The sequence below is a fragment of the Balaenoptera ricei genome, chromosome 1, assembly GCF_028023285.1.
Source record: "Balaenoptera ricei isolate mBalRic1 chromosome 1, mBalRic1.hap2, whole genome shotgun sequence".
NCBI classification, from domain to species: domain Eukaryota; kingdom Metazoa; phylum Chordata; class Mammalia; order Artiodactyla; family Balaenopteridae; genus Balaenoptera; species Balaenoptera ricei.
The window spans coordinates 109,392,484-109,416,422 of NC_082639.1; the positions used below are offsets into that span (position 1 = coordinate 109,392,484).

General features: G+C 42.9%; 1 protein-coding gene across 3 annotated transcripts in view; it reads left to right on the top strand.

Moving 5' to 3' along the window:
- PIP5K1A (phosphatidylinositol-4-phosphate 5-kinase type 1 alpha) overlaps positions 1 to 22,685 on the top strand; it is a 37,492-nt gene extending 14,807 nt beyond the window's left edge. For 2 of the 3 annotated variants that reach the window (XM_059930947.1, XM_059930957.1), the window contains 14 exons: positions 1,542 to 1,573; positions 3,477 to 3,557; positions 7,415 to 7,545; positions 7,981 to 8,098; positions 8,280 to 8,432; positions 10,687 to 10,986; positions 13,212 to 13,417; positions 15,113 to 15,196; positions 16,004 to 16,052; positions 16,257 to 16,341; positions 17,405 to 17,551; positions 17,747 to 17,876; positions 20,735 to 20,783; positions 21,036 to 21,125. In XM_059930947.1, the coding sequence (XP_059786930.1) occupies positions 1,542 to 1,573; positions 3,477 to 3,557; positions 7,415 to 7,545; positions 7,981 to 8,098; positions 8,280 to 8,432; positions 10,687 to 10,986; positions 13,212 to 13,417; positions 15,113 to 15,196; positions 16,004 to 16,052; positions 16,257 to 16,341; positions 17,405 to 17,551; positions 17,747 to 17,876; positions 20,735 to 20,783; positions 21,036 to 21,038 (1,568 nt within the window). In that variant the 3' untranslated portion in view covers positions 21,039 to 21,125. Of the gene's footprint in view, positions 1 to 1,541; positions 1,574 to 3,476; positions 3,558 to 7,414; positions 7,546 to 7,980; positions 8,099 to 8,279; positions 8,433 to 10,686; positions 10,987 to 13,211; positions 13,418 to 15,112; positions 15,197 to 16,003; positions 16,053 to 16,256; positions 16,342 to 17,404; positions 17,552 to 17,746; positions 17,877 to 20,734; positions 20,784 to 21,035 lie in introns of all 3 variants that reach the window. The other variant, XM_059930965.1, reaches the window with a different exon arrangement.
- Positions 22,686 to 23,939: the final 1,254 nt, after the last annotated feature.

The following is a 23,939-nucleotide window of genomic DNA, read 5'->3' on the forward strand; positions in this document are numbered from 1 at the left end:
ATTTTGAATTCTTTAGAACTAGATCAAAGTAATATATCAGTAGTCTTTGAAGAAAAAAGGCCAACATTCTTCAATATGAAGGAGAGAAAGTTCTGTCTCCATGTTTCCAATGTGATCATGGATGAAAGTTATAGGGATCGCAGACCCTTAAGAATTGATTTAACCTTTTAGAGTATTTTTCTATAGATAATGGTCTTTTAGTCACTTTCTAAACATACTTATTCTTGAAATCTTCTGCATTTAAATGGATAAAAGTCATAATATTTATGAGATTTAACTACACACTTACCTTACACATCTCCACTGATTATATATTTAGTAAGTACACACCAACAAATTCCTGTTGCTTTTACAGCAGCAATCAAGATGAGGATGGAAGGATGTAGAATCAGATTCTGCCTGTACTCTATGCTTTTCCATTTTTTTGACATTGCATTTTCCCATCCTTAGCCTCCTCATCTCCATAGATCAACTTTTTTTAAAAATTGAAGAATAGTTGATTTATAATAATATATTAGTTTTAGATGTACAATGTAGTTATTCAATATTTTTATAGATGATACTCCATTTAAAGTTATTACACAATAATGGCTATATTTCACTGTGCTGTACAATATATCCTTGTTGCTTATTTATTTTATACACAGTAGTTTGTGTCTCTTAATCCCCTACCCCTAGCTTGTCCCTCCCCCCTTTTCCCTCCCCACTGGTAACCACTAGTTTTCTATATCTGTGAGTCTGTTTCTGTTTTGTTATATACATTCATCTGTTTTATTTTTTAGATTCCACATATAAGTGATAACATAGAGTATTTGTTTTTCTCTGACTTATTTCACTAAGCATAATACCCTCTAGGGACATCCACGTTGTTGCAGATGGCAGAATTTCATTCTTTTCTATGACTGAGTAATATTCCATTTGCATAAATATGTATGTGTATACACACACACACACACACACACACAAACACACCACAGCTGCTTTATCCATTCATCTGTTGATGGACACTTAAGGTTGCTTCCATATCTTGGCTACTGTAAATAAAGCTTCCATAGACCAACTCTTTACCTTTTTTCTGAAATAATTAGTAGAAGTATAAAGCACCATAGATATGCTCTAAGAGTACCTACCCTTTTAGCTCTACAGGAAAAATTATTAATCAAGCCCAGGCTGTCCAATAAGTCTTAGGTATCTCTTACACCCTTTCTCTTTCAGCCATGGTATCACATGAGACCCTCTGGCTCTGATGGTTAAATGTATCAAGAACAGATATATTTCCTAGAGAAAATATGAACACTTGTGTAAGAAAAAGGACTAGAATGAGAACGGAATATGCATAAGGGCTCTGTGAGTATGGAGGAGGAAAAAGAAGGGACGTTTAAAATCCCTATCCAAAAGGATATGGTATCAATGAGCAAGAGGCAGGAGCTCATTGTCAGGTTTAGTGTGACTCAAATCCTGATTGTTTCAGTGTGCTTGATAGAGATCATGTGAGTGTGTGTATACACTTATGGTTGTGTTTGTTTATTTTTTTTTCACAGCATCTGGAATCAAGAGACCCATGGCATCTGAGGTGAGTTTTATATTGATACAATGGTTCTAAAACCTTAATTCTGGAATAGAAGGATACCTGTTTGTGACATCCTTATTTTCCCCCTACTTGGGTCTTGGAATCTAGGTAGGGTTCTCACATCTCTTTGGTAGGCTAGTAATTATACAACTCTACTTTTGTCACAGTTTATTATGAATATTAATAATAGCTCAGATTTACTGAGCTCTTTTTTTAATGTTTTAAATTTATTTATTTTATTTATTTATTTTTGGATCTCTTGGGTCTTCGTTGCTGCACGCAGGCTCTCTCTGGTTGCGGTGAGTGGGGGCTACTTCTCGCTGCAGTGCGCGGGCTTCTCAATGTGGTGGCCTCTCCTGTCGTGGAGCACGGGCTCCAGGCGCGCGGGCCTCAGCAGTTGCAGCACGCAGGCTCAGCAGTTGTGGCTCACGGGCTCCAGAGGGCAGACTCAGAAGTTGTGGCGCACGGGCCCAGTTGCTCCACGGCACGCAGGATCTCTTCCTGGACCAGGGCTTGACCCCTGCGTTGGCAGGCGGACTCCCAACCACTGCGCCACCAGGGAAGCCCCTGAGCTTTTTTTTAATGTACCAAAGAGTGAAGTACCTAAATGCTCTTTATAGGTATTCTTATTTAATCCTGCAGAGAGCCTCTATGAGTGTAGGTACTGTTGTTATCCATGTTTTATAGATGAAAAAGTGAAGATCAGAGGTTCTATAGCTTGCCCAAGGTCCTGTAATTAATAAGGTTAGGATTCAAAGCCAGTCTGACACTAAAGCTCATTCTCTTGTTTTGCTGTTAATACCTCCTGATTGCGTAGCTTCAGTGAATGTGGCGAACTTCTTTTAACCGTACTGAAGCTGTTGATATTCTAAGTTTTTCTCTTTTGTGCAGAGTATCTTGTATTTGCTTAATTTTCTTCCCACAGAGTATTTCCCATTCCTCTTTTTACTTCTTGCATCTCTCCTGGGTTTTGTGACGGGGCCTCAGAGTGCGGACCATTTTGGTGTAGGATTTTAGGCTTTTTTCTCAGAACATCTTCCAAGATCTGTCAGGTTATATACTGAGGGTTTTCTGGCACTGAGGGTCTTAGCAAGAAGAGTAGAACTTAAATATCATCAGGCTTTAAGATGGTAGCATGCTATTTTCAGTAGTCTTTTTGCCTTCTGGCTTGTTAACTTGAGTATCGACATCATGAAGAATACCTTCATGTCTGTTGTGCTGGCATCTTGGCTGTGGAGAATAGCCTTCTAGCCTCTGCTCCACTGGTTTTACTTCTTCCTTTTTTCAGATGCTGTGATGTATGCGAGTAGAAAACAAAGCATACCACATTCTCAGGAATCTCTTTGAGGCACTGAGGCCCTTATCTTAGAGGATTCATCTTATTGCCACAGCCTTTTAATACTTGGGCTTGCAGTACTTGCATTTGCCAGTGGCTAGATCATTTCTGCTGGTGAATTCAGTTTGAACAAATAGTGTTCAGGTCGGGTTGAATATTAGAGGGGTAGTAGTTTCTGAAAGGAAGCTGGATCTGTGGAGCTCTGCTTCTGTCTTGCTTTTGTAAACTGAGGGTCTTTCATTTTTTCTGGGGCTGCTATTGCTTACTTCTCCTGTTTCTGCTTTTCTTTAATGATAATCATTTTAATTTTCTGTGTCATCTTTCTGAGAACCAAAGGTGAAATATGTGTCCTTTGGAGTTTTCTTCGTGTTCTTTTAGTCAGTTTAGTTCTTTGGGGAGCAACACTATAGCTGTGTGTTTGCATGGGAGGGATCTTCTGAAGATTTTATAAAATGTTCTTAACCTAAAAAGGGTGTGTTGCATGTTTTGTTTTTTTTGATTTACCATCGTGATAGCTGTTTGGTGTGTTACGTGGGAATCATGTACTAATCTTGACTCTTCTTATTCTAGGTGCCTTATGCCTCTAGCATGTCCATGAAGAAAATAGGACACCGAGGTGTTGATTCCTCAGGAGAGACAACATATAAAAAGGTGTGTCTGGGTGAAACCCATTCATCTTACTCCAGGAAGGGATAGTTCTGTCTCCTTGATATTATTCTCCACATTCCATCCCATTTCTTCATACGCTAAACCTTTGCACAATAGCCATCATACAACTTGAACTTTATTTATTTATTTTTTATAAATTTAATTTATTTATTTTATTTTTATTTATTTTTGGCTGTGTTGGGTCTTCGTTGCTGCGCGCGGGCTTTCCCTAGTTACGGCGAGCGGGGACCACTCTTCGCTGCGGCGCGTGGGCCTCTCACTGCGGTGGCCTCTCCTGCTGTGGAGCATGGGCTCCAGGTGCATGGCCCCAGCAGTTGTGGTACGCGGCTCAGTAGCTGTAGCTCGCGACTCCAGAGCGCAGGCTCGGTAGCCATGGCACATGGGCACAGTTGCTCCGCGGCATGTGGGATCCTTCCAGACCAGGGCTCGAACCCATGTCCCCTGCATTGGCAGGCGGATTCCCAACCACTGTGCCACTAGGGAAGCCCTGCAACTTGAACTTTAGAATTTACTTCACAAAGGGTCAATAATTTCCCATCTGTATATATGGGTTTTGTTTTGTTTTATAAATTTATTTATTTATTTATTTAATCTTTGGCTGCGTTGGCTCTTCGTTGCTGCGCGCGGGCTTTCTCTAGTTGTGACGAGTGGGAGCTACTCTTCGTTGCGGTGCGCGGGCTTCTTATTGCGGTGGTTTCTCTTGTTGCGGAACATGGGCTTTAGACGCGCAGGCTTCAGTAGTTGTGGCGCACGGGCTCAGTAGTTGTGGCTCATGGGCTCTAGAGCACAGGCTCAGTAGTTGTGGCGCACGGGCTTAGTTGCTCTGCAGTATGTGGGATATTCCCGGACCAGGGCTCTAACCCGTGTCCCCTGCATTGGCAGGCAGATTCTTAACCACTGTGCCACCAGGGAAGCCCTGTATATGTGTTTTTCGTTTTGTTTGTTTTTGTTTTTGTTTTTGGCTGAGTTGGATCTTTGTTGCTGCTCGCCAGCTTTCTCTAGTTGCAGCAAGCAGGGGGCTACTCTTCATTGCGGTGCATGGACTTCTCATTGTGGTGGCTTCTCTTGTTGCGGAGCATGGGCTCTAGGCATGCAGGCTTCAGTAGTTGTGGCACGTGGGCTCAGTAGTTGTGGCATACAGACTTAGTTGCTCTGTGGCATGTGGGATCTTCCCGGACCAGGGATGGAACCCGTGTACCCTACATTGGCAGTCGGATTCTTATCCACCGTGCCACCAAGGAAGTCCCTGTATATGTGTTTAAATGAGAATGTTCTTAATGAACAAATCTGGTGTTGGATGCTTTTTCACTGAGCTGAAGAAATTGTGTTTTCCTGTTAGATATAAACATGTAATAAGCCCCCAAGGCCGTTCTTACCTAGCTTTAGGGAACCATGTCTCTTGTGCTGGATGTACATAAAGTGAAGGCTGGATCCCATTCAGCTTGGTGATACAGAGATAGACAGCAGGTCAAGAATTTTTCTTTGTGTGTGTGTATATTTTGTTTTGGTTTTATTTTTTTTGTCTGTGCTGGGTCTTAGTTGTGGCATGCAGAGTCTTCATTGCAGCATGTGGGATCTTTAGTTGCAGCTTGTGGGTTTCTTAGTTGCGGCATGTGGACTCTTAGTTGTGGCATGTGGACTCTTAGTTGTGGCATGTGGACTCTTAATTGTGACATGCTGGCTCTTAGTTGTGGCATGCAGGCTCTTAGTTGCGGCATGTGGACTCTCAGTTGTGGCATGCATGAGGGATCTAGTTCCCCGCCCAGGGATCGAACCCGGGCCCCCTGCATTGGGAGCATGGAGTCTTACCCAGTGGACCACCAGGGAAGTCCATGGGGTTGTTTTTTTTAAGATTGTAGTTTCAGTTGGTGAATAGGGCCTAGAACACCGGATTTTGAGCTAGAGATATCAAATGGATTGGAAAGATAGTAGTAATAGCCAAGAAGAGAAAATTGAACTGGTGAAGAGAAAACAGGAGAGAAGCATCCTGGAGTGACCCAATTCCCCAGTTCTGGACTAATTGGAGATGCTTAGGTTTCCTGGGGTACAGTGTTCAACCTCCTATTTGGCATCTATACCTTGTCTAGCCCATGTAAATTTTTCTTGTGTTTGTTCTCTGTCTTTATTGCATTGTCCGAAGTGATAGAGGTGGACTGACTCATTCTCAGTCAGGGACCTGACTCTCCCTGGGAATGGGCTCTGAGGCCCATGTCAATTAAACAGACATTTATTGAGCTCTTTTTATGTGCTGAACACTGAGACAGAAAGATGAGTTTCTAGTCTAATTGGAGAGGCAAGCACTTAAAAAATTTGTTATAATTTTATTTATTTTTTAAAAATATTCTTATTTTTAAATTTTTTTTAAAGTTTATTTTAAAGTGTTAAACTTTATTTTGGCCGCGTTGGGTCTTCGTTGCTGTGCATGGGCTTTCTCTAGCTGTGGTAAGCAGGGGCTACTCTTCGTTGCAGTGTGCGGGCTTCTCACTGCAGTGGCTTCTCTTGTTGCAGAGCACAGGCTCGAGGCGTGTGGGCTTCAGTAGTTGTGGTGCGCGGGCTCAGTAGTTGTGGTGCATGGGCTTAGTTGCTTCACGGCACGTGGAATCTTCCTGGACCAGGGCTCAAACCCGTGTCCCCTGCATTGGCAGGTGGATTCTCAGCCAGTGTGCCACCAGGGAAATCCCTATTCTTATTTTTAAAAATATTTATTTATTTGGCTGCGTCGGGTTTCGCTGTGGCACACGGTATCTTTCGTTGTGGTGTGCGGGCACTTCGTTGCGGCTCACAGGCTTCTCTCTAGTTGTGGCACATGGGCTTCAGAGCGCACGGGCTTAGTTGCCCCATGGCATGTGGGATCTTAGTTCCCCGACCAGGGATCGAACCTGCATCCCCTGCATTGGAAGGCGGATTCTTAACCACTGGACCACCAGGGAAGTCCCTAGTTATAACTTTAATGCCCAATGAGGACTAGGTAGAATATTGATACAAGTAATATTTGGTGAGGTTTGGGGATAAGGGAAATCAATTAGAACAAAATTGTCCAATAGAACTTTCTACAGTGATTGAAATGTGCTATATCTGTGTTATCCAGTGTGATAGCCACTAATCATACCTGAATGTGGCTAGTAAGACTGAAGAAATGATTTTTAAATTAAATTAACTTTAACTTAAAATTAAATAGCCGAGTGTGGCTAGTAGCTACTATATTGGACAGCACAGAACTAGATAATACGACATTTTACCATGACATTGAAATCCTGGGTTGTAAGAGTGGGGCTCTTATATTTGTGTTTTGACCATAGTATGGTAATTTTAAATCTAAATACTTCTCTCAGAAATAATTTGAATCTTTCAGGCTTTCTTCTTCAGTTAGGAGCTTTTTTTGCCACTCAGTTGTCCTTGGAACGCCAGTCAGGCCTTGCCTGAGAGAACTGAGCTTCAGTAGCTAGGCAGTGAATCAGAGTATCAGTTAATTTTAGTTACATTCTGTATCAGATGAATAAAATGTTTGGAGGACTCCATATACTCTGGGGGCAGGAACCTTTGGAGTGAGACCTAGGATTGTTCTCTCAGTACAATGTATCTTCCAGATATAGATGTGGATAGGAGGGAACACCTTGTTTAGAGAGTCCCCACTTTGCTACTCTGTATCTTCATGCTCTTCCAATCTTTGCAGGCTTAACTGCCATGTAGAGTGTGGGGATGGGGAAACTGGATTGCCCCAGTTCAGTCTGAACTACTAGAAAGGCATTTGCTCTCCGGTGTTGCTTCTGGTTCTTCTCTCCTGAGTTTTTATTGCTATGATCAGATTTAATACTAGAAACTTTCCTCTTGTTTCTCAGACAACCTCATCAGCTTTAAAAGGTGCCATCCAGTTAGGCATTACTCACACTGTGGGGAGCCTGAGTACCAAACCAGAGCGGGATGTCCTCATGCAAGACTTCTATGTGGTGGAGAGTATCTTCTTCCCGAGGTACAGAGGTTAATGTTCAGGGGAATGTCCTAGAAAATGTGGCTTTTTTATATCATCATCAGGGCATTTTAGGGTTCATGTCTAATTTAGGCATGCATCCAATCCTTAACCTGATTTTAATCAGGGTGATATGGGGACTGGAGAATTTGAAGAGCACATGCTCTCCTTTGGATGTTTCCATGAGCCTCTGGCCTGTGGACTGAGCCCTCAAAAACAATTTAGTGCATCGGGAGGAGGTAATACGATTCCCTGTGCCCATGTCTTAATCCCCATGTTGCGCCTTGTCCCATTATGTAACTGACTCATCCAGTCCCTTTGGTTCTCTCAGGAGGGGTGTATTGACCTGCCTCTGGGTGACTGAGTGTCTTTCCAGGGTGTGGACTCCCTAAATTACAGGGACTGGTAAGTTATGGCTTCTTCTGTTTAACCCCACAGTGAAGGGAGCAACCTGACTCCTGCTCATCACTACAGTGACTTTCGGTTCAAGACCTATGCACCTGTTGCCTTCCGCTACTTTCGGGAGTTATTTGGTATCCGCCCTGATGATTACTTGGTAAGCTTCCAGATTTCAGAACTGTGGGACTCCAGTATCAGAGGGATACTTCCAAAGGAAGACCCTCTCTCCACACTCTTGCTCTAGTTTTCCTTTAGAATAGAATTACATCTGTAGTTGATTTCTGGTTGGGCATGCCCTTGTATCTCTGAACCTCTTGCTCTCTTTTCTCTGGGCCCAGTACTCCCTCTGCAATGAGCCGCTGATTGAACTCTGCAACTCTGGGGCTAGTGGTTCCCTCTTCTATGTGTCCAGTGATGATGAATTCATCATTAAAACAGTCCAGCACAAAGAGGCGGAGTTTCTGCAGAAGCTGCTTCCAGGATACTACATGGTGAGAGGACCAGGAGCACTGGCTGCCTGAGCTGCCCACTCCACTCCAGGACAAGCTGGGGAGGCTGCCATCAGGGGGACAAAACAATGTCAGCACTTCTGTCATAGAAACGTAGTTCATCTTTGTGCTTTTCCCATCTCTTTTGTCTCTCTATGGCTAAAGGGGGTTTTGTTTATCTGTCCCATTTTAAGTGTTTTTAGCTTAGACCCTGCTACCCAACGACAAGATTCAATGATGATTTAAAAAAAAATTTTTTTTTATTGGAGTATAGTTGATTTACAGTGTTTTGTTTCTGCTGTACAGCAAGCAAAGTGAGTCAGTTGTACATACACATATATCCACTTTTTTTAGATTCTATTCCCATATTACAGAGTATTGAATAGAGTTCCCTGTGCTATTCAGTTGGTTCTTATTAATTATCCGTTCTGTGTATAATAGTGTGTGTATGTCAATCCCAGTCTCCCAGTTTATCCCCCTGCCTTTTCCCCCTGGTAACCACAAGTTTGTTTTCTACATCAGTGACTCAACTTCTGTTTTGTAAATAGGTTCATTTGTACCATTTTTTTAAATTCCACATATAAGTGATAACATATGATATTTATTTTTCTCTGTCTGACTTACTTTCACTCAGTATGACAATCTCTAGGTCCATCCATGTCGCTGCAAATGGCATTATTTCATTCTTTTTTATGGCTGAGTAATATTCCATTGTATATATGTACCACATCTTCTTTATCCATTCCTCTGTTGATGGACATTTAGGTTGCTTCCATGTCCTGGCTGTTGTAAATAGGGCTGCAAAGAACATTGGAGTGCATGTATCCTTTCGAATTATGGTTTTTTCTGGATATATGCCCAGGAGTGGAATTGCTGGATCATATGGTAGCTCTATTTTTAGTTTTTTAATGAATCTCCATACTGTTCTCCATAGTGGCTGTACCAATTTACATTCCCACCAACAGTGTAGGAGGGTTCCCTTTTCTCCACACCCTCTCCAGCATTTATTGTTTGTAGATTTTTTGATGATGGCCATTCTGACCAGTGTGCAGTGATACCCCATTGTAGTTTTGATTTGCATTTCTCTAATAATTAGTGATGTTGAGCATCTTTTCATGTGCTTTTTGGACATCTGTATGTCTTCTTTGGAGAAATGTCTATATCTTCTACCCATTTTTTTTTTTTTTTTTTAAATCGCCAGCTGGAGCTGCGGTTTTTTTTTTTTTTTTTTTCAATCTGTCCTTTTTTTTTTTTTTTTTTAATTTTTTTTTTTTTGTTGTTGTTTATTTATTTATTTATGGCTGTGTTGGGTCTTCGTTTCTGTGCGAGGGCTTTCTCTAGTTGCGGCAAGTGGGGGCCACTCTTCACCGCGGTGCTCGGGCCTCTCATTATCGCGGCCTCTCTTGTTGGAGCACAGGCTCCAGACGCGCAGGCTCAGTAATTGTGGCTCACGGGCCTAGTTGCTCCGTGGCATGTGGGATCTTCCCAGACCAGGGCTCGAACCCGTGTCCCCTGCATTGGCAGGCAGACTCTCAACCACTGCGCCACCAGGGAAGCCCCTCTACCCATTTTTTGATTGGGTTGTTTTTTTTTTTTTTACTGAGCTGCATGAGCTGTTTGTATATTTTGGAGAAAAATCACTTTGTCTGTCACTTCATTTGCAAATATTTTCTCCCATTTTTTGGGCTTTCTCTTCATTTTGTTGATGGTTTCCTTTGCTGTGCGAAAGCTTCTAAGTTTAATTAGGTCCCATTTGTTTATTTTGTTTTTATTCAATGATGATTCTGCTTTCCATTCTTAGTCCAGCTCCTAGAGTAGAGTATGAGGTTGGTTACTTCCCTTGATAATACTGTATTTTTTCTTACTCTGACTGATACCTCTTGGAGGTTCTGGAGAAGTTAGGGAACTCTCCTTTGCCTCCTTTCATACTCACAAGAATATACTATACAGAAGGCTAAGCATTAAGTCTTTTTCAGTGCTGTCTTCTCTTAAACCTCTCTGAAGGAACATGTTCATCATATGTTTAGTATCCTGACTGCTTACTATATTGTAGGCCTGCCACTTGGCTTGGTGGTGATCTCATTATTGAGATAGATACATTGGGAAATTTTAAACAAATGTAATGTGGGCTTATGGGCAGATTGTATCTGAATCCCATGTAACAGACAAAGGAAGCGGGGTGACAGCTTTTGCCCTTGAGTTTTATTGAAAATCAGCTAACTTGCTCTTTTACTTCTTTTTACTTTCTTGCCCTCAGAACCTCAACCAGAACCCTCGGACTTTGCTGCCTAAGTTCTATGGACTGTACTGTGTGCAGGCAGGTGGCAAGAACATTCGAATTGTGGTGATGAACAATCTCTTACCACGGTCAGTCAAGATGCATATCAAATATGACCTCAAGGGCTCAACCTACAAAAGGCGGGCTTCCCAAAAAGAGCGAGACAAGCCTCTCCCCACCCTTAAAGACCTGGACTTCTTACAAGACATCCCTGATGGTCTCTTTTTGGATGCCGATATGTACAATGCTCTGTGCAAGACCCTGCAGCGCGACTGTTTGGTGAGTTTGTCATATTTCCTTCTCTCTCAGGCACCAGAAATCTCAGACTCTAAAACAGCTTGGTCATTCTTAGGCATCTAATCTGTGGGAGATGGGACTCTGTTCCTTAGCTCCATCTGTGCCAGACTTCATTTAAAATAACTTTTATATTAGATCATTTATGCCTTTACATTTTTACTTTCTCCCCGTTTGTCTAACTCCCCTCCCCTGTCTTTTTTTTCTCTACCTGCTACCTGTCCTGGGCCTCATAAGCATACATTCTCCTTATTTTCATACCAGCATCACCATTGCTCAGTTTTTGGTCCTGTCTGCCAAATCCAAATTTATAACTTAGAAGCTGAGTGCTGCTGAAAAAAATCACACAACTGTGTTTACTGGCATCTCTACAGATTTATGATATCCAGCCCTACCTGGGCCCTCAGTATTCCTCATCAATCCATTTCCTGTTCCTCCCAGAGATTGCACATGATTGGCACTCTCTTCAAACAGTTTTCTGACTCTCATCCCCCCAGCCTTGTTTCTCAACAAACTACCTCAACTTTCTATTCTGTACCGTCCCTTTGTCCTGCCCCCATCATCACTTTATAAATGGATCTACACTTAACCATCCTTAATCTATATTTTCTTCCCAACTTGGTCGATTATTCCAGGTCAGTCCCTTTGTGACCTAGATCCATTTCCTCCTGTTTCTCTAGGATCCTGCTTCATCACTTACTTCCTTTCCCACCTCTGGCTTCAGCCTCAACTGACTGTTTTCTATCTATATACAAACAAGTTTATCTCTTTTTTATTTTAAGATTAGGAGAATGTTTTTCAATGTCTTCATTTAATGATGCCTCCATTTCTCTTTTCCCTTTCTCTTCTCCTGTTCCTGCCTCAACCCACTGTGTCCTGGCTTTTGCCCTCACCACTTCAACTGAACTGCTCTCTCCAATGACCACCTAGATGCCGAATAGAGAGTACTTCTCAGTCCTTCCTTGAATTTTCTGCAGTGTTTGACAGTTGATTGATTCCACTTTCTCAACATCTGTTGGTTTTTGTGACATCTTTCCCTACTGATTTTTTCACCTTTTTTTTTGTTTTTTTGTTTTTTTTTTGCAAGCTGCTTTTGTAGGATTGTCATCTTCTATTCAGTCCATGATGTTATCCATCCTTGCCTTTCTTTGCTTACTCTGCATCTACTTCCAGGATAATGCCTATTTTAGTTTGGCTCTTTTGGTTGTGAGGACTGGAGACTTGGTGGAGCAGAGAGGTTTTTCAAACCACACATAAGAATCAGTCCTGAACTCTCTTTATCCCTTACTCTATCCACCTACCAAAACCCCCAAAGTGAGCTACTGGAACTGGTGGAAATATACAAGGTTGAGAACTGTAGGAAACAATCCAGGCTCCTTAATATGACACATCAGGCCTGTCATTTCTTGCCCCTACCATCCTCTCTCATGTGCCAAACACCTAGCCTTTGCATTTTATGTTCTAGCAACACCAGATTATACCTCCCTGCACGTAGCCTGCTGTTTCATGCTTCCAGGCCTTGGCATTCTTCTTTCCTTCCTTTATTTACTTGCACGTATTTTCTCTCTAATCGATCCCTCATAAACCTATTTATGTACGTCTCTGTAGTATTCCTCAATCATGTATGCACTTCCATTGTTACACATAGTAGACTGTATTGTATTTATTTTTACATTAGTTTCCCTTTCTAAATTATAATATCCATGAGGACAGAAGCTCTCTTACGTATCTTTGTATCCACATAAGCAGGCACAGTGCCTACAGATGGTAGGGATTCAGCAAATAATGAACTGAAGTGAAGCTAGCCATATAAGGACCTGCCACAGATCTGCTCTGTCACAAAGTTTACTTTTACCAGACCCTCCTTGTGGATTTTTTAGAGCTCAGATATGTGTTTCTTCTTTCATTGAGAATATAATGTTCTTTTCATGAAGAGATACAAGGAAAGAACAAACAAAGAGGATCTTGTGGGCTAGGCCGTGGCCTAATTTGTATGTACTCTGGTGAAGGAAAGCTGAAGGGATATCAGTGAAGGGTGACCAGAGGAGGTCAATGTACTGTTCTCCAAGGAGTAGGAGGAGCAAAGGATAATCCTGTGGTTAGCTCTGGAGGTTCACTATCAAGAACAATTAGATCAGGAAAGCTGTGAGGTCCTGAAAAAAGATTCTCGTACCTCCCAAGGCTCAGATCATGTTTTTTCCTTCCATTAGGTGCTGCAGAGCTTCAAGATAATGGACTATAGCCTCCTGGTGTCAATCCATAACATAGATCATGCACAACGAGAGCCTTTAGGCAATGAAGCACAATATTCAACTGACACTCGTAGACCAGCCCCCCAAAAGGCTCTCTATTCCACAGCCATGGAATCTATCCAGGGCGAGGCTCGACGAGGTGGCACCATGGAGACTGATGACCAGTGAGTGGACTCGAGCGCTGCGAAGGAGTGTATAGGCTCAGAGCACTTTTTCTTGAGGGAGGGACGCAGCTTCTGAGAAGGAGTAGCCTTTATTCAGCAGTTAAGTCAATAGCATTAATGCTTACAGAACTATAGGATGAGCTTTCCTAAGAATGTAAAAGGAAAGGAAGATGTCTTAAATTTGGGATTTGTACATCTGGGAAGGAGAACTATTCAAAATTAAGAGACTTCTTTTTTTTTGAATTTTATTTATTTATTTACTTATTTAGTTTTAAACAAACATATTTCTTTTTGTTGTTGTTATTTTATTTTTATTTTATTTATTTTTTATTTTTGGTTGCACTGAGTCTCAGTTGTGGCAGGCAGGCTCCTTAGTTGCGGCTTGCTGGCTCCTTAGTTGCGGTTCACTGGCTCCTTTAGTTGCGGCATGTGTGCTCCTTAGTTGCGGCTGGTGGGCTCCTTAGTTGTGCCATGCAAACTCTTAGTTGAGGCATGCATGTGGGATCTAGTTCCCTGACCAGGGGTCGAACCCATGTCCTCTGCATTGGAAGGCAGATTCTTAACCACTGCACCACCAGGGAAGTCCTGAGACCTTTTTTTTTTTTTTTTTTAATTTACTTTTGGCTGCATTTGGTCTTCGTTGCTGTGCACGGGCTTTCTCTAGTTGCGGCGAATGGGAGCTACTCTTCGTTGTGGTGCACGGGCTTCTCATTGCGGTGGCTTCTCTTGTTGCGGAGCACCGGCTCTAGGCGTGTGAGCTTCGGCAGTTGCAGCATGTAGGCTCAGTAGTTGCAGCATGTGGGCCCCTAGAGCGCATGGGCTTCAGTAGTTGTGGCACGTGGGCTCAGTAGTTGTGGCTCATGGCCTCTAGAGTGTAGACTCAGTAGTTGTGGCACATGGGCTTAGTTGCTTCGCAGCATGTGGGATCTTCCCAGACTAGGGATCGAACCCGTGTTCCCTGCATTGGCAGGCAGTTTCTTAACTACTGCGCCACCAGGGAAGTCCAAGACTTTTAAAAAAATGTTCACTCAGAGTCTTAGATGCACGCCTGCAAATTATATTAGAACTTCATCAAAAACAATTTATTATAGACTTCTTTATGGAAGGTGTCTTTGTTACCATCATGGATCAAGGAAGTGTAGTTACTAAAGTATCAAATGTCTTTTAAGTGGTTTCATTTTAAAGTATTCTTTACCATGACTCTCCAGAAGAGTGTCTCAGTGGGCATAAATTAAAATATGAAAGTACTGGGGAGGAATTCCCGGGCGGTCCAGTGGTTAGGACTCCATGCTTTCACTGCTGAGAGCCCCAGTTCGATCCCTGATCAGGGAACTAAGATCCCACAAGCCTTGCAGCGCAGCCAAAAAAAAAAAAAAAGAGTAGAGTACTAAGGAAGTTTAGAGTTAATTGGGAGAGTATTCCTAAAATTGCTGAGTAGGGGTGATTTTTAGATTCTCCCGTGAATTTGGGGTGGGAGAAGCAGGCAGGTGAGATTTGGAGAGAAAGAGGTTATAATACATAAGCCAAAGTGGGTGGGGCTGGGCGAAGTCTCTCACTCTTCCCCAGTTTATGGAAGATGAGACTTCTAACTATGCTTAGGTCTCAGTTACATGTCCTGATCTGATTTGAGGTTAGCAGAAACCTCTGCCGGCTAGACAAAAGATTTTCTTACTCTTTCCTTCTTGTCTTCCCCAGTATGGGTGGCATCCCGGCCCGGAATAGTAAAGGGGAAAGGCTGCTGCTTTATATTGGGATCATTGACATTCTGCAGTCTTACAGGTGAGGAGCATATAGATCCTAGGGGCAGAGTGGATGTAGATTTACTCACATTGCTCTTTTAGATGGGTGTCACCAAATTCTTCCTGAAGCAAGAAGAGTAAGTTGCAGTCTGGCTGCTTGCCTCATTGGGTTTCAGATGGTTTTTTATTTCCTGATTATGCCTGTCTGTTGGCTTCCTTATCCCACCATCTCCCCAAACATAGCATACACCTCTGTGGAAAGCTGAGTCAGTCCTTAGAAGCACCAGGGTAGAAACGCCATCTCTCTGGCTTTTTGTGGAAAACCTGTGAGATGAGTCATACTCTACATTAGGATACAGCTGGAAACACATCCCTCCTTTCCATGGAGGAAAAACAAGAGGATCACTGTGTTCTGTGAAAAGTATTAGCCTGTGGAATTCAGGCAGTGGAGTGGTAGTGAAGGAAGAGCTGGACATGTTAGACCCCAGTTTTGCTCCTGTAAGGTTTCAGGTACTAATGAGGACTGGACAGTACTTGGCCCCCTTCCAGGTTTGCCCATCTGTCTCTCCAGCTCCCCTTTTACAATAAATATTCTTGTCCCTGACTTGCCGGGACATATTGACTACCCCTTTCTGAGGGGGGCAATAATCGACTTATCTAGAAACAGCTTCGATCTCCATGTGGAATAAGCACTACCCTGTCTGTTCTTTGGAAAGCCAGCATAATAGTGGGGGTGCTTTCCCGGTCTCTCTCTTTGCTCCCGTGATTGTTCTTTTAACTCTGTAAAGTAGAAAACTATAAGGTCATTCATTTAATGTGAATGCATGATATACATTTTTCTTGGCAGGTTTGTTAAGAAGTTGGAGCACTCTTGGAAAGCTCTGGTACATGATGGGGTGAGTAGCAGTCAGCTAGAGGCTCTCCTCTTTCTGCCTCTCTCACTTCTGATTTGCCCCCTCAGTTTCCTCTTACCTTATTTCATTTGTGGGTTCTACCCTTCTGCTAGGGTCTCAGCCTAGGGAAAAACGGCCCTTGGACTAGAGATCCTCTTGCTGGGCCTCCTGCTCTCTAACCCTGCAGCTATCTCTTTTGCTCTGCAGGACACCGTATCAGTGCATCGCCCAAGCTTCTATGCCGAACGGTTCCAGCGCTTCATGTGCACTACAGTGTTCAAGAAGATCCCCTGTAAGTGGCTTCTGCCAGATGACCCTCCAATGGCTCCCTTACTTCAAGAGATGGGGGGCAGGACACCTCTGTCAGGGAATTGCCAAAGCCAGAGGCTTCTCCTACTCTACCCACATCCCGTGAGAGCTGCTGCCCATTCTTATGTCGGTCACTTTGTCTGTCTCAGTTGTTTCCAAGTTGCTGCTTTCCCCCTGGGAATCCCTACATGTGTCATTGAGGGGAGGGGCATTTCTGAGAAAATGGTGGGGTTGTAAAAATGTTTAGTTGTGGGTGTAGGACCCATGCCACAGGCTGAGATAGGCAAAGCTGGACTTTTATGGACAGAGATAGGCAAGAATATTACCATATCCCCAAGGCCAGGAAGTTCTTAGATTAGGATCAAAAGGTTGGAGAAGCACTTACTCATTTCTGCTTAGCAGTTGTTCTTAGTCTCTTCCCTCAACTTTCTTGGTTGGGAAGTGCCAATGTTCTTCTTTCCAAACCTTTCACGCTGCTGCCACTGGCAAATTCCAGCTCCTCCTTCCCATCTCTGTCTCCTCATCATAGGCATCAGTTGTCCCTCGGTGAGGCAGAGCGGACTTAGGCATGCCAAACAGTCTTAAGAAACATGGAAAAATCCTTTCGAAGTCTTTTCAAAGTGATATATAAACAAGTGTAAAGTATCACCATCGTGCTGTGTGTGTAAGTGCTACAGGGATATAGAGTGAAAGGGTCATCTTTGTCTGGTTTAACTGAAGGATACTATTAAAGAACAAAGGAATTACAGAATAGGAGACATGTCATCAGGCGGAAGCAAAACCATTGAGGTTGTATGTAGGAGGGGAGAGATATGTGTCTCCTTTCCTCTAGGTTCTCTGCTTCTTTTCCAAAGTGAAGTGGACTGAGATGCCCCCTCCTCTGAAGAGTAGTTCATAGAGCCCATCTTTGTTGACATTAACCCCTTTTCCTGCTTTGCAGAGGAACAACTTTGGGTTTGTGTTGGGGACGCTAGCAAGTTGTATCTATGTCTTGGTGACGGTTTCTGAGGTGGGTGCTAAGTAGGCTCTCTCTTTCCCTTTTGAAGTGAAGCCCTCTCCTTCCAAAAAGTTTCGGTCTGGCTCATCTTTCTCTCGGCGAGCAGGCCCCAGCGGCAACTCCTGCGTAACTTACCAGCCATCGGTCTCTGGGGAACACAAGGCACAAGTGACAACAAAGGCGGAAGTGGAGCCAGGTCAGCGCCAGGGTTGGGGTCCCCGTGTGATGGGGCACTCCCTCCCTTCCTTCTGAGTCCTTGTCTGCTTAGGACCTCTACTCCCCGTTCCTGTCCACGAAAATCCAAGTTGCTATATATTTTTTCCTATATTTTCCCCACCCCCTTTTCTCTTCTTTTTTATTTATTGATTTTCTTCCCCTTTCTTTTTTCCAGGCGTCCACTTCGGTCGTCCTGATGTTTTACCTCAGACTCCACCTTTAGAGAAAATCAGTGAGGTCTCGACTATTCCTGACCCCTATTTCTCACCTGTAGTTGGAGAGACTTTGCAAATGCTAACTACAAGGTTGGTTCCTTGGCCCCTTTCTCCATGTAATCTTCTCTTCTCCCTCTTCAGGTCCTTGAGAACCTCCATAATTCTGTTTTTTCCAGAGACTATTGTTTGTCTTTTGCTCTTCGCTAGATTTTTGCATGTTCATCTTCCTAAGAGCTCATCTTTAGTGATTTGGAAAAGTGTATCAATATCTCTGCATTTTTAGGGGGTGGTGGGAAGTCTTTATGTACAGACTTTTCTGGTATTCAATCAAAATACCCCAACTAATGCTTCATCTCCTGGTGAGTTAAGTGAGAATTCTTAGCTTAGGATTTAAGGCTGGAAAGATTCCCAGGCACTGAAGACAGTGAACAGTTAACCTTTCAAAAGGATCCAGTGTAAAGATTGTGATTTAATTTTGTTTTTGGTGTGTTAATCATCTATTACATCATAATATATTACCCCAGAACTTAGTGACTTAAAATAACAAACATATGTCATAGTTTCTGTGAGTTAGAAATCTGGGTGCAGCTTAACTGGGTCCTCTGGCGCAAGGTCTTTCATGATAGTGAAGCTTTTTGTCCAGGGCTATAGGCTCATCTGAAGGCTCAACTGAGAGGCTTCACTTCTAAGCTCATTTATGTGGTTTTTGACAGGATTCAGTTTCTGGTGAGTTGCTGGACTGAGGGTCTTAGTTTCTTGCTGGCTGTTTTCTGGGGGCCTCCCTCAGTTCTTTGCCACATGAGCCCCTCCATAGGACAACTAAGAACATGGCAGCTCGCTTCCCTTAGCATGAGCAAGTGACAGTACATGCACCTAAGCAGAAGCCACAGTCTTTCATAACCAAATCTCCTATTCTGCATTCTAGTCACTTAATCTAGCCCACACTTGAGGAATGAATTACCTAAGAGTGTATCAGGAAGCAGCGATCACTGTGGACCTGTGACACTAAAGAGACAGGCTATCTTCTCCCCACACACCCAGCATACAATGATGAGACAAACAACAGACAACCTCTTTACACATTCCTGTATAAAAAAGGCAGAACGGGAGGCACAGAGGAGTCTGATCCATAGCTAGTGTAAAATCCAGCAAATGTTGGAGTTTCTTTTATCAGGTCTCAAAGCATGAGAATAATTCGTGGCTCTTGGCTCTACCTTTTGGACTCTTGGTTTTGCCTTCTGAGTCTTCCTTTTTCATGAAACCTAGAATGTGTTTGCAGCTGAGTAATTTTCTCGGCCTGCTTCTTGCCAGAATTTTGGGGATCCAGTGGTCTCTTTTCATTGTGTACTATTTCTGTCCCTTTTAGCCCAAGCAGGACAATGTTTCTGCTGCTCTAATACCCTCAAAGATTTTGTGGGCCTCCTATGAATCTCATTGGGATTCACGCTATTAGACAGAAGCCACTCCACAAATACCTTCTTGATAAGCTCTATGCTTCTTAGAGATCCTGTTAAGTTGAGAGGATCTGAGAGACATACCCTTAATCTTTTGAATCGCTTTTTGTATGACTGAATAGTACTTTGAGTTCTTAACAGATGTTTTACAGTCATACAATTGGCTTCATCTGTAGACCACATTTTCCTGGCAGTGCCTTAGATTTTATCCATTTCTTAATTTTAGCATTATTTGCTATCTGGAGAGGCTCAGAATTTTCAAAACCATCAAGTCTTGGCTTCTTTTTGTTTAATAGTCCTTCCCTGAATTTATTTTTCTTCTCTCATATTTTAACTATAAGCATTAAGAAGAAACCAGGTGGCACCTTCAACACTTGGTTTAGAAATCTCCCTAGCCAGATCACCCAGTTCATTAGGCACGTAGTCTACTTTTCGTGTAACTGTAGATGACACTGTTGCTAAACGTTGTTCCACTACATTGCAAAGATCCCCTTTCCTTCAATTTTTAATAAGATTTTTTTCACTTTAAGCCCTTACTGGCAATCCCCTTAAAGTCCAGAATTCTACAGTATATTCAGGGCACTTTTAAACTTTCACTAAAACTGTCCGCAAACCCAGTTCCCTCTTCCAAAGCCACTTCCACATTTTAGATGTTTATTACAGCAGCACTTCACTTCCAGGTACAAAAATATATATTATCTATTGTGTGACAAATTACCCCAAATTTTAGCAGCTAAAAACAACAAACATTATTATCTCAGATTTAATGTAGCTTAAGAATCTGGGTGTGGCTTAGCTGGGTGCCTTTGGCTTAAAGTCTCTCAGGAGGTTACAGTGAAGCTATTAGCCAGCAGTGTGGTCTCATCTGAAGGCTCGCCCAGGGGAGGATCAGCTTCCAAGCTTATCTATATGGTTGTTGGCAGGATTCAGTTTCTTGTAGGCTGTTGGGCTAAGGGCTCAGTTCTTTGTTGGCTGTTGGCCAGTTCCCTCAGTTCCTTGTCACATGGTCCTTTCCATAAGGCAGCTCACTGCATGGCAGCTAGCTTCCTCAGAGCAAACAAGTGAGAGAGCAGGTGCCCAAGAGGAAGCTATAGTCTTTTTGTAGCCTAATCTCAGAATTGACTTTACATCTCCTGTGGTGCATTCTGTTCACTAGAAGAAAGTCACTAAGTTCAGCCCACACTAAAGAGGAGAAAATTACACAATGGCATGACTATCAGGCTGCAGTGTTCATTGGGTGCCTACCACACCTGGGGATTGAAGAAGGTAGAGGAGGGTGTTAGGAAATATTTTATAGAAGTCAAGACAAGAAAGTAAATAGTTAATTAAAACAATGTGCTTCGGAATCTAGTAGCTTCTTAGCCCCTTCTTTTTGAATCCTAAATTGATTCCCAGTGAAATGGAGAAGCAGTATGAGATTTGACCTGAGAGTCCCTTTTCTCATTTATTTACTAATTCTTCTTTCTGCCTCCATTTTTTTCCCCCTCCTGTTAGCTCAACCCTCTTGGAAAAGCATGAAGTTCCAGAGTCAGAGTTCATCCATGTAAGTGTCTGGGATGTGGGGGAGGTGGATGCTTTGGAAGGGTATAAAGAGCATCACTGATGGAGTGGAGCAACAAAGTAATTGGCAGGGTTAGGGGGACTGGGTGCCCCCCTAAATCTTACTTTTCAAAATTTTTGTTTCTGATACCTTGTACTTGGAAGCTGAGACTGAACTAGAAGGAAACTTGAATTCCTTTCCTGCCTCCTTGTCTCATACTGCACATCCTTAACTTTAAACCCTTTCCCTTTTCAGTGAACAAAAATCCTCGGAAGACCTGGAGCAAGATTCTACCATCTCTGTGATCCCAAGATGTCAGCCCTTGACCCAGCAATGCTGAGTTTTCTTTTTCTTGGTCATCAAAAAAAATGTAATGGAGGCTAAGGGAGCTCTCCGTCTCCTCCCTGAAGAAGAACCTCTTCTACTTCCCCTTCCTCATGAATGGGCGTTAGTGCCTCGGACAGTTGAGGACAGCAGCATCCTCTGTACTCCTGAGCTGGTGGCACAAGTTTTCAACTAGCCAGCCTTGCTTCCACAACTGAATTGTTTTCAAACCCCCATTCTTCCTATTGGAAGTGGGGTTGCTGGACTTGGTGGTTTTCTTCCCCCTCATCTACCTTTCACCAGGAGCTGGACTCTTAATTTCCTCAGGACAGACCGGCTGGTACATTATCCCGACCTTAGCTCTTTTTCTGTGGAAGAAGACCCCTGTAATCTTTGTAAAGTTTTTTTGGGGGGTAAGGGTGTTTAACCACCTCCCAGCCGCCTTCTTTTGGTTCCTTAAAAAAGGAAAAGAAAAATAGCACACAATTTCAAGCCAGACAGTTTCAGATCAAAACTCCATAAGTATTGGAGAGATGCGTATTCATAGGGTTCCCTCAGAAGAGCCCTGGTGTTTGAGAAACAGAAGCTGCTCTGCCAGGAGCGGCTCCTCTTTAACTCCTCCTCTCTTAATGAATTTCTGAAAGCTGAAGGAATGGAGAGAGTGGGACGTGGGGTAATCTTTACCCCTTTTGTTAAACAGTGGGGCAGTCATAGGGCTAAAAGGTCAGAACCCTTCCTAGGCAGGACCCTACTCACGGCCAGGCCATAATGATTATTACTGTTTTGCAATTTGAAATGTATTCTGCTTGTTTTTCTAAATATGAAGACTTATCAAATGAATTTTAGATTCTTCTCCAAAGGAGATTTCTTCCTTGCTCTTACCACCTTTTCCAACAGCGTTCTGCTGTTCGTGGAGCTGAGATGGAGAAGGGGACACCTGTGTCTGTTTAACAGGTAGTCCATAACTGTGAGGCTAGAGAATATTCTCTTAAACTCATGGAGAGCCAGCAGATTCTTGCCTTAGTGAGGTCATTGCTGTGCCACATTCCCTGCCGCCTCTCTTCATGCAGAGAACGTGGAAACGGGGGCTGTGTAATCCCTCTCCTCCCCATGTTCTCCATCTGATCCTCCTACCCCTGTCAGGGGAAGAAGGGGGCCTGGCATCTCAGGCAGATTGTTGAATCCCCATCCTGTCCCCTCTCCGTCCCACCCTGCCTTGATAGTAGGTTAGCTCATACCCCGAGTAACTGTCTATATTAGACACCCCCAGCCAGTTTCTGGCTGCCTGTCTTTGCTGCCATGTTCTTTTTTACAAGAAGAAAAGAAACAATTCTTGCTATTTTTTTTTTTCATAATTTACTATTTATGATGTATTTAAGTGTTTTATTCAGGACAGAGTTCTGTAGGGGGTGGGAGGGAATATTTGAGGGAGGCTGGGTCTTAGGGAAGGGAATGGGGAATCAACATTTTTATGAAGTGTCACTATTTGCCTCTACTTTGTATTGTTCAGAAATGGCAAATACAATATAAAAGTGATAAATACCTGGTTTTAATGTATTAAACTTTCATCAGTTATTTAGACTTCTTGCTACTTCCTGGTTCTTTCTCGTATACCATCTGCTCCACCCACCTACCTCAGGCTCAGTTTTGTTCATGTTACCCTGAAACAAATGCATCCTTTCCAGTTTTTCCTCACTCCAGCTTCGGTCTAACTCAGGCTGAGAGAAGTGGCTTCATTCATTACCTTCTGGTCACCTCCTCCATCTTAACAACTTAAACTTGACAAGGAAAAGCTGTGAATGACTAGGAAGGGAATTAATGTGGGTCTGTTGCCTAGGGATTTGGGGATCCAAAGCTCAAAATTCTACTCAGGTTTAGGAGAAAAGGAGAGAGGGACAGTGGGAAAAGCAAGCTTGAGATTGGTTGGCCCTAGGATTCTCTGCCTTTCCTTCCCTTGACCTGGCCCCAGGTGTCTGTCACTCCTAGAAAAGCATAGAGACTGTTTTCCTCAGCTATGTGTTTTTCTCTTCTGTGAGGTTGAGCTTAGGCTATTTTACTGGAATGGGAAACTAGACAAAAAGGGATGTTCTAAGGCGATGGGGGAGATTTGGAGAGAAACAAACTAAATAATGTTCCTTTCCACACCACTATTCCATACCTTGTTAAGGTCATTCTACAAATATTTGTGCAGCAGCTAATGAGCAAGAGCCATGACTGCATGGGGCAGTGGAAGGTCAAAAGAAGTAATTGACCTTCAAGGGTTTATAGTGTCCAGGAGGAGCACACACATACGTGCACACAAAAACAACATGTTAGACGTGATACAGTTAAGGATTTCAGTTCTCTGAAAGAGTGATACAGAGTATAAAGGTCGAAGAAGATTAGAGGTTATTGTGGGCCTGAAGTGTTGGGGAAAGTTTCACTTGAGCACAAGGGCCTAGAGGTATGAGAATGATCTGTTTTAGAGAACAAGGAAGAGATCATGGTGAAAGCAATGGTGGAGGGAGAACTGAGTCAGAATATTGGAATAAGTATAGGTGGAGGCAACACTGGAAACCCTGACTGATACAAGCTGAGGGATTTTTATTTTAAACTGTAGGCAATGGGGAAGCATAGAACGTTATTGTCCCTAAGTGGGACACGATCAAAACAAAATTCCGAAACTAATCTGTTGACAAAGTTCTATCACAGTGGATAGAAAAAGCAGACAGTTTAGATTGTAATAATTTAGGTGTGAGGTGATCTGCGTCTAGGATGGTGGTGGTATCAACGGGAGAGGAAGGGAGAGAATTGTGATGGTAATAAAAAGGAAAACAACTTTATGATAGAACAAGT